This window comes from Papio anubis, chromosome 17, assembly GCF_008728515.1.
Source record: "Papio anubis isolate 15944 chromosome 17, Panubis1.0, whole genome shotgun sequence".
NCBI classification, from domain to species: domain Eukaryota; kingdom Metazoa; phylum Chordata; class Mammalia; order Primates; family Cercopithecidae; genus Papio; species Papio anubis.
In genome coordinates this window covers 6,377,040-6,386,790 of record NC_044992.1, presented here as the reverse complement: position 1 = coordinate 6,386,790, position 9,751 = coordinate 6,377,040, and the positions used below count along the sequence as shown (strand labels likewise).

Here is a 9,751-nt window from a genome sequence, read left to right as displayed (position 1 = left end):
CAAACTTAAAACAACCTTCCTTCTGAATCTTTGTATTTCTTGCCAGTCATGCCGAAACTGAAAATCTCAGCGTGACCTCTGCCTCTTCCTCATCCCCTCCCTCTCTTCTGAGTCTCCTTGCTACCATTCCATGCAACCACAAAAACTTCTAGCAACCAAGTCAAAGATTCTATGAGTCTATGGTCTGTGGCTATCTTAAAATTCTTTTGTCATCTACTGAAAAGAGCCATATGATGGATGGAAGCAATACACAGAACAGAACGGGACATTAGAAGGTTGAGGGCATCAGGAGGTGAATTTGGATGGCTCACACATGTCTATTTGTACCATATTAACCATATTGTCTATGTTCCTTTTTAAAATATATGGCACATAAGTAATTTGAATGTGTAAGATTCTTTAAAAGACTCAAAGAATCTTTATCTCTCCTTTTTTTCCCCCCATTACATCAGATCCATCCAAAGCTTTCATTGGCCTCTAGATTTTATAATCAGTCTTTTAACTGTTACTGCTATGACCACAATCCTGGGCTTTGCTTCCTTCTAGCAAATGGAATCTGACTCTGCTGCATTTTGGTGCCAGGTCATTTCTGTCCTTATCTCTCCAACCTTCATTTTCCTGTGATAAGATGGTGACAGTGATACCAACCTCACAGAGAAGTTGTGAGGATAAAAAAAATTTTTTTTTTGAGACCGAGTTTCCCTCTTTATTGTCTAGGCTGGAGTGCAGTGGTGCGATCTCGGCTCACTGTAACCTCCGCCTCCTGGGTTCAAGTGATTCTCCTGCCTCAGCCTCCCGAGTAGCTGGGATTTGGGATTATAGGCGCCCGCCACCACGCCCGGCTAATTTTGTATTTTTAGTAGAGAAGGGGTTTCGCCATGTCGGTCAGGCTGGTCTCGAACTCCCAACCTCAGATGATCTGCCTGCCTGGGTCTCCCAAAGTGCTGGGATTACAGGCATGAGCCACTGCGCCTGGTGCGATAAATTGATATATTTAAAATTTCTAACATAGAGCCTGGCCTACTAGTTCCTTCTTTATCCGTTTATCTCCAATATCTAGGACTCTAGGATAGATGGTATGTTTTAAGGATGGAAGGATAGAGCTTGATGAGAAGAGGGTTTATTAAGAGTCCTGGGGCAGGACTGAGAGGAAGACTGGGATGCAGCCGGGGAGGACCGTGCCAGGAGGGCTGTGCCGGGAGTCACACTGGAGGCGTTGCTGCGGGTAGCCTAAGGGATGGCTTGTTGGGGATTCGCAGAGGCCTCAAGCCAAAAACCCTTGTCAAGAGCCAGGTTTCTGAGCCCCAGTGGGCTCGGTCATCCAGAACATTTGTCATTTAACTTAGAGAGTGTCAGGCGTGTCTGTGTGAAGTGACTACCAAACAGGCTTTGTGTGAGCAATAAAGCTTTTTAATCACCTGGGTGCAGGCGGGCTGAGTCTGAAGAGAGAGTCAACGAATGGAGATAAGGGTGGGGCTGTTTTATAGGATTTGGGTAGGTAAAGGAAAATTACAGTCAAAGCAGGGGTTCTCTGGTGGGCAGGAGTGGGGGTCACACGGTGCTCAGTTGGGGAGTTTTTGAGCCAGGATGAGCCAGAAAAAGGAATTTCACAAGGTAAAGTCATCAGTTAAGGCAGGGGCAGGGCATTTTCACTTCTTTTGTGATTCTTTAGTTACTTCAGGCCATCTGGGCAAATATATACATGCAAGTCACAGGGGATGCGATGGCTTGGCTTGGGCTCAGAGGCCTGACAGAGAGGTTCCAAGATACCCTTGGAAAAAGCATTGATTGCTGGAAAAAACTTTCTTTCTTCCTTTGGAATCTGAGTAAAGGGGCAGGAAACAGCAAGGTCTCTCCTCCCACCTTCCACCACCATAATCGGTTTTGTTATTTAATCATATATTTTTACTTGTATCTAAGCCAGGTCCTTTGGCAATGAGGAGGTGTGCCAGGGATCAGGGGTGAGGAAGTGCAGGACTGGATGGACATTTAAGGTAGGGCAGCTTTGGGGGATGCCACTTCCAAATGCAGTGGGGACCATCACCGTGTATTCCCCATAGTTGTGTGGTGGGCAGCTCTGGGTACCCTGACCACAAAGCTTTGGGGACAATTTGTTCACCAGAGGATGTGAGGAGGACGGAATACTAAAAGGCACTCAGGGATGGTGGAGCTTTGGAGCGGAGGCGGGCAAGCCCTCTCAGATGGTCACGCTGTTCTCTACCATGCTGGGTCGAAGGTACTCATAGGGCAGGTCTAGGACTGCATTCCGGACGTCAATCTCCTTGTCCATGGCAGCCAGCTCCTCCCGGAATTGTCTCAGCACAGCTTGGGGCTCAGGGCCAGAGAAATACTTCTCCTCATGCTGCCCCAGGGCCACCTGAGAGGTGGAAAACAAGGTGGCTCAGCCCCTTGGGGCTCTCAACCCAGAATACTTCCCCTCCTTTGAGCTGCCTCCTTCCCAGGACCCGGGCATTTGCTTCTCACCATGACAGGCTGACGTCTGCCAAGGAAGTCTGTGACGGTCTTTTGCATATGTGCCTGGTGGAGATTGGGCAGTGAGTCCACTATGTCCTTCTCTGTCACATCCTTGGAGATGGGTGGGGGCTTCCGCATGGTGCATGGGCCATTAGGGATCCAGGAGTACCAGTCCAGCTGCAGGGAGGAGCCCACAGAAACCTAGGCTGATGACTTGGGCATTTGATCCCCCACTTCTCCATCCCAGGAGCCCTTGGGGGATGATCACATAGGTTACCTGACCCAGGTGGTTAGAAGCATGCTGACCCGTGCATGTGAAGATGCACATGGTGACAAAGTGGCAGAGCTGAGCCCGGGACTCTAAGGAGATGGGGAACCTGGTGAAATGAGGAGAATCGGAGACCTTGAAACCAGAACACAAAACAGGTCTCAAGCAGGGAGAGCTATGTGGAGATACAGAAAAGTTATTTTTCTGTGGTCCTGGCCTGCACACCCTAGGACTCCCACCTCGTGTGTGCTCCAAGGTTAATGTGCTTGGGATGAACCCTGAGCTATGGGGAGAGGGGAGGGAAGAGTGAGGGAAAATGCCTAAGAGAAGTTTTGTAACTGGTTCCAAAGGAAGCTCTCAGTGCATGAGGAGAGAGAACACTGTGTGGGAAGAGGGCTGGGGAGATCAGGAGTGCTCGTTAGCATTTCTGGACACACCCCGGAGAATTCTCAGGTTCCTCGGGCAGGCGGGGTATCTCATGATGATGTGAGAAGAAGCAGATTGTTTGCAGAGGAGTGGGTGTTGACAGGGGTCAGTGGGGAGGGATCCCTGTCTCACCCCCGGTCTTGGGCCATCTGCAGTCCAGTCTCAGTCATCTCTCTGCACCAGGCCTGCAGCTCTAGATCATCCTTCATGGCTTGGTCGCTCTTGTAGAAAAGCCCAACCATCCCCTCCACGTACCTGCTCCCCAGGGAAGAAGATACTCAGTCTCAGGGGCCGATGCAGGACCTTCTGGACCTACAGTCCCCTGCCCCTCCATTCACTGCCTCTCTGTGCCACCTTCACCTGCCGGCTGATGATTCCCCACAGCCTGATGGCATCTTGGCCATAAAGAGAAGATTTCACACCCAGGAGTCCACGGTCAGCCAGGTCATCAGGAGGACAGAGGGAACGATAGGTCAAACAACCTGTGGCTCTCTGAAGAATGTCCACGTGGCCCCCACTACCGGTGCTCACCACCTGAGGATAACCCACAGCCATGCCAAGTTGCGGAGGGAGGAAGACGAGCATCAGGAGACTCCAGGCCTGTGGTCCTACTCTAGCCCTTTTAAGCAGGAAGCTATTCAGGCATGAGGCAGGTTTGGGAGAGGCCTTCCATGGAGGAAGGAGAGCTTGGGGGAGGAGTGGGAAAGGGAAACAACCCCTAGAATTCTTCCAATATTGAACCCACCTCCCCTTCACCCATCCATTTCCGTACCAGGTCAAAAATTCCCCCTTCAGAGACAAGACAACTACGGGCCAGGGTGTTGATCGCCATGGTGTAGCGGAAGTGGGGGATCAGGAGCTGATTATGGAAGAAAGAAATGGGACACGGTCAAATAAGAGAGGTCCCAGCATCCATGAGGGAAGAGGATGTTGAAGTGACATAAAAGAAGGGAGAGGATGGGTCTTTATGAAACAGCCTTCTCATTAAATTGGATGGGGTCAGGGTAACATTTGGGAATATAGAGATGGGAAAGTGTCTTCTGAGAGCTTCCCATGGTGAAAGTTTTAGCTTGCTTATTTCCACAGTCTCATATCCTGGCAGGTACCCACAGATAAGCCCATCCCTTTTTGCCTTCACCCACACCTTCACCCTCCTATAATGATATTCCTTCTCTCTGTCATACAAACATGTGCAATATTGGATACCCTAAAGAAAACCTGTACTTGACCCCCACATCCTTGTCTTGCCATCACCTTGTTTCTTGCTTTCTCTTTCACAGCAAATCTTCACCCAGTGTTGTCTTTGCTTACTCACCTCACATTTGCTGCTCTCCCCCATGAATCAGGCTTCCTCCACTTTCCTGAGATAGCGCATGTCCATTTATTAACCAACGACTTCCATATTGAGAAACCCAAATGTCACTTCTCTGTAACTTTCTTGATCTCTCACCAGCATTTGAGACAGATAATCACGCGTCCCTCTTGAAACACTTTCTTCTCCTGGATGCCATGCATTCCACTTTTTGGTTTTCCTCCTACGTCAATGAGGTTCGTTCTCTTTTCTCACTCTGCTCCCTCCTCTCAATTTGTAAATGTTGGATCACCCTAGAGTTATATCTGGATCAAATTCTCTAGTGTCTCTACAAACCCTAGAGAACTTCATCCAGTACAATGACTTTAGATACTTTCGTTTTCTAATGACTCTAAAATCTGTATCTGCAACCTACACCTCTTCTAGGAACTCCAGACTCACATATCCAGTTGCCCTCCTGACATGTGCAAATGGGTCTTTATAGGCATTGGAAGCCTCACAGAGTCAGAAAATAACTTGATTCTTTTCCCCACTAAGTAACATGGCTTCTTCTCATCTCCTCCCACCTCTTCTTTTCACCCCAACTCATGCCCTATACTTTAATCTCACCCATTATCCATGTTCCTTTCTTTCCTTGCCTACTGATCTTTCTGGCTATAATGTTCCACCCCTCACTTGCCCACCTGGAAACGTCCTCAGCCCAAATTTCAACTCCTTTGCAAAACCTATTCTCACTTTTCCCCCCACGTCATAGTGTGTGTGTGCCTGGGTGTTTCCATAGTACTGTGTATGTGTGTGTATGTGTCTCCACATATAAATTGATTGCTGCTAGACTGAAATGTACAAGGTGAGACTGTAGGAGCTGAAATATGAAGGACAGTCAAATACAGAATGACAGAGATGCTGAAGTACCTTGTAAATAGGATGGAGGCTAGGCAAGCTTCTCATTGTAGCCACAGCGATAACCTCAGCAATCAAGTGTCCCCTCAGCAGATGTGACTGTAACTGGTGCAGCTGGAAATCAGAGCTCCGGACCCAGGTCTTGGCCAGGAGCCAGGCCATGGGGGGATCCGAGGGCAGAAAGAGCAGAGGTGGGGGACATCCATATCGAGGTGGCTGGAGCTAGAGCAGGAGAGAGAATGGGGGCTGAGGACTTGTGTATCTAAGTCCCTAAAGGAGATCAGTGTCTGGTAGGAAAACACCTGGGCCCTCTTACCTGGATGACCATGGGCAAGAGTCTTCCATCAGGCTGAAGCTTCAGCATGACCAAAGGGGCGGCCACATATTGCTGCTTAAAAATGATGACATTAGGCTTGACTCCGTCCAGCAAGGAGAAATCCACTTCAGAGATCCAGCCTGCAGGGCCAGAGGCAGGAATAGGAAATAGAGTTGGAGTCATTTTCTGGAGCCCTTCTCTCATTTTCCAGGGTGGATCCTTCCTCTACCCATCCAAGTCTATTTTACTTTAAACACCAATCACTTTCCCCAGAACCAAAAAACTGAACACATAGTTTTCATGACGGATGTCTTCCTTCAGACTTGGAGCTCCCTGCAGTGAAGTTTCTGGTTTTCCACCACATAAGGCCATTGCACTCTTCACATAACCCTTCTGCCAGCTTTAGCCAAGGTAGCAAAAATATTTCCTTTATCTACCCACCTCCCCCCAAAATAGATTCAGCTTTTAGCTCTCCAAGGCTTTGTTTAGTTTTTCTTGCTATTTCTCTCCAGAAGCTTGAGCTCTTCCCTAAGGCTGATATATGTTCAATGAAGAAGGAAGAGAGGAAAGTAGAGACGGAAGAGAAAGAAAAGCTACAGGAGGAGATGTTGTAGATCAACGTTCTCAATCGGGGCAACTCCTCCTTTCCCCACTCCTCAACCCCAGGACATTCAGCAATATCTAGAGACATTTTTGGTTGTCACAACCGGAGGGATGAGGCCAAGGATGCTACTAAACACACTACGATCCACAGGAAAGCCCCCCCGCCCCCAACAGAGAATTATGTGGCGCAGAATGTTAATAGTGCCAAAGCTGAGAAGCCTTAAGTGCAGATGAAGGAGGAGAAGGAGGCAAAGAGAAGGGAGGTGGGGATAACGGCAGCACCTGGAGTTCTTTCTCCAGCTGGGTCTTCAAGTCTTCCATCCCTGGAGGCAGCACCAGGCGGGCAGGGAGCCTTGAAGAACGCCTCAGGAGCATGGGGTTTGCACCATTGAGAAACTGGTACCCAAAGAAGGCATCATTCTTCCAAGAATCATGAACCCGCTCTAGGAACATCAATTGGGGAGCAGCCTGTGAGCTCTGAGCTCCTAATCCTGCTGACCTATTACTCTTCCATCCTCTATCCCCCTCCTTTTTCTTTTCCCTGGGCTGGAAATCTGTAGATTGGTTTTGGGAGGTTGTGGAAACTGACCAGCCAGGGCAGTCTTTCCACGTGGGAATATTTTTTTGAAATCTTCCAGCCTTTTCACACAATTTATGAAATCCAGTGTCCCCTTAATGGCCATGTCCTTCAACCTGTGGAAAGAATGGAGTACAAGACAATCAACGAAGGATCCCACCTTGCGCCCTGGGAAGCAAGTCCCCAGCCTCTAGCTGTCACTCACGCTTTTGCTAGGGAGACACTAAAGTCTAAATCCTTATCCTCGAGGAATCGCTCGTCCCTGGGAAGGTCTGGTTGCCTTTTCCCTGCTATAGGCAGGATTAACCCATCTTTCCAGGAGCCCCACCTGAAGGAAGAACACGGAGGTAGGCATAAGGGGGTGGGCAGCGGGTTTCTTGGGATCTGGTAGCGGGATCAAAGACTTTCTGGGGCTCATCGGTACACCTTCTTTCTTTCCTCGAGCTCCTGTTCCCGGTACTTCTTAAACAGGTTCTGGGGGTCATCACTCAGGGTCCGGGCTGGGGGAGGGGGACAAGAGCACACACCCTCCCTGGTCACCCCTCTGCGCTGCACTCGCGCCTGGGTCTCTCCATCAGCCACCCTCCTCTCCCCCATCCTCCTTCACTTCTTCCCCATCTCCCTCATCTTTCCCTCTTTTACAGTAGCCTCCCCCAACCCGCTTCTTCCTCCAGCCTGCCAGGGGCTGCGCCCCTTCTCCACTGAGCTCACCAGTGCCCTCGGGCAGGCAGATAATCCTGTGGCCCTGCACCCAGCGGTAGCAGGGGAAAAAGGCCTCGCCTTGGGTTCCCGGGCCCTGCACTGAGATCCACTTGCAGAACCAGTCGACACTCAACAGCACGTTGTGCTTGCGCAGCTTCACCATCAGGAGGCGCCCCAGGTGCAGGGGGACGTCGATCTCAAACTCCTCCACCTGTGCAACAGGACACAGCTCAGTGGCAGGGTTGGGGTCTGCAGGGAGGGTGGCGGGGTCGGTGAACCTTCAGAGAATCCTGGCTCTGTTTCCCCACTGGAGCATACCCGGGGAGAGGTGGAGGTGAGGAGCAGCTGGTACTGTGGGGCGCCAGCTTCCCCCAGACCTGCCATGCACACCCCAGCGGGCATCTCATGGTCTCTGCTCAAGCAGGAAATTGCCTCTCATTTCTCCTGTTCCTCTTGCTTTTCCTTTTCCTATCAGGCACACCAAGTGCACCCGACCTCAGCCTCTACCTGGCTTCCGGGGTTTCTCCAGCACCCTCCGACTGGCCCCAGCCCCCAGTGACACCTCAGAGTCCCGGGGCCCCAGCTCTCACCTTTCCCCACACGGGTCGCAGGTGCTTCCCTAGGTCTGCCTCCCCGTGCTCACCCACCAGCCACAGCTGCACCTGGTTGGGAGAGCCTGCCAGGAACAAATCCCCGGTGGCTACACGGACCGTGTACTTGCCCATCTTGCCCGGACCTCCAGGGGGATCCGGGGAGAAATCAGCTCTACGAGGATCTGAGACCCAGCTCCCAGGGAACCACGCCCAGTCCAGAGTGCCTGTTATATTTGAGTTTCAGGCTCCCCACCTCCCACCCACAGATTCCTCCCCCACTGGGAGGAACGTTGAGACTGGCCGCCAGGCTAGGGTCTCTGTATCCAGTTTCTCCCGGCGGCTCTGGAAAGTACAGCCCCACCCTTATTCACTCCACAAACACTCCCCGATGCCAGATTCACACTCTGCCATGAGCCGAACACACCAGCCTACAGACGATGACAGCTAAACACTAGCGCCCACCCAGTTTTGGTGAATATATAAATACGATTGCCAGAGCTTTGGAGATAACAGAAGTGGAATGGCTTGAAGTGCAGGGGTATTTTTCAGTGGAAAGTTGACACTCCCCAGACACTCCTGCTCACCCACGGCTCGCCTCTCTCCTGGACCTCCTGTGCTATTGCAAAAAAAAAAAAAAAAAAAAAAAGGGGGGGGGGCTTGAACAGCCCTTCAATCTCCTCATGTTGAAAGACTCAAAATAGTTGGCTAAAGTGAAAAAGTATACAGATGTCTGTACCTTAACATTTTGTTTTAAACTGAAATCATAAATGTTGAGCCATTCATGAATTTTTAATAAAGGGCCAAGGTGTTTTCACTGAATGAGGGTCCATAAGAGCTCTTCTAGGTCTTTCTTGCATAAGCCACATCCAGATGAGTTGACATTTATTTAAAACAGAGCTAGAACCTAAAGGTTCTTGTGGGGAAAAATACTAAATGCAGCCTCTATTTAGATCTTTACAGTTTTCACAAAACCTTTTTCTAAAAGATTATCGTTTATGTAGTCATAAAATAACCAAAACACGTTGGCCCTTTATTGTCTTCCAGGCTGGAGGGCAGTGGCATGATCTTGGCTCACTGCAACCTCCGCCTCCCGGGTTCAAGTAATTCTCCTGCCTCAGCCTCCCTAGTAGCTGGGATGACAGGTGCCTGCCATCATGCCTGGCTAATTTTTTTTTGTTTTTTAGTAGAGACAGGGTTTCACCATGTTGGCCAGTCTGGTCTCAAACTCCTGCCCTCAAACGATCCACCCACAGTGGCCTCCCAAAGTGCTGGGATTACAGGCGTGAGCCACCGTGCCCATCCATAAACAGTTTTGGAAGTTTACACAACTATTCTTGACAAACAGAAAGCTCAACTGGTGGATATCAAAGTACCAGGCATGTCAGAAATTAGCCTACTGGCTCTATGAATTTGGCATGCTGTAGACATGTCAGTTTTATTTTTTGGAGGAGATGGACAGTGTCAGTCTCCTGATAAGTTGGTTATGGGTAGGTAATTTAAAAGCTTCGATCATAAAATCTAGTGTCTCTGACACTGCCCTGTCCACTGCAGCCACATCTCCCAATACTCAAGAATCCTG

At 49.9% G+C, this 9,751-nt stretch overlaps 1 protein-coding gene across 1 annotated transcript; it reads right to left on the bottom strand.

The window, feature by feature from the left end:
• Window positions 1–1,881: 1,881 nt before the first annotated feature.
• LOC101012580 (arachidonate 12-lipoxygenase, epidermal-type-like) lies at window positions 1,882–8,304 on the bottom strand. Its single transcript, XM_031657222.1, has 13 exons — window positions 8,170–8,304; window positions 7,589–7,707; window positions 7,083–7,205; window positions 6,890–6,993; window positions 6,583–6,743; window positions 5,698–5,841; window positions 5,394–5,603; window positions 3,942–4,028; window positions 3,534–3,703; window positions 3,302–3,424; window positions 2,753–2,852; window positions 2,485–2,652; window positions 1,882–2,377 (listed from the first exon to the last, which is right to left on the bottom strand). Exons 1-13 carry the CDS (start codon window positions 8,302–8,304, stop codon window positions 2,198–2,200), a joined length of 1,824 nt encoding a protein of 607 aa, XP_031513082.1. The 3' UTR covers window positions 1,882–2,197.
• Window positions 8,305–9,751: the final 1,447 nt, after the last annotated feature.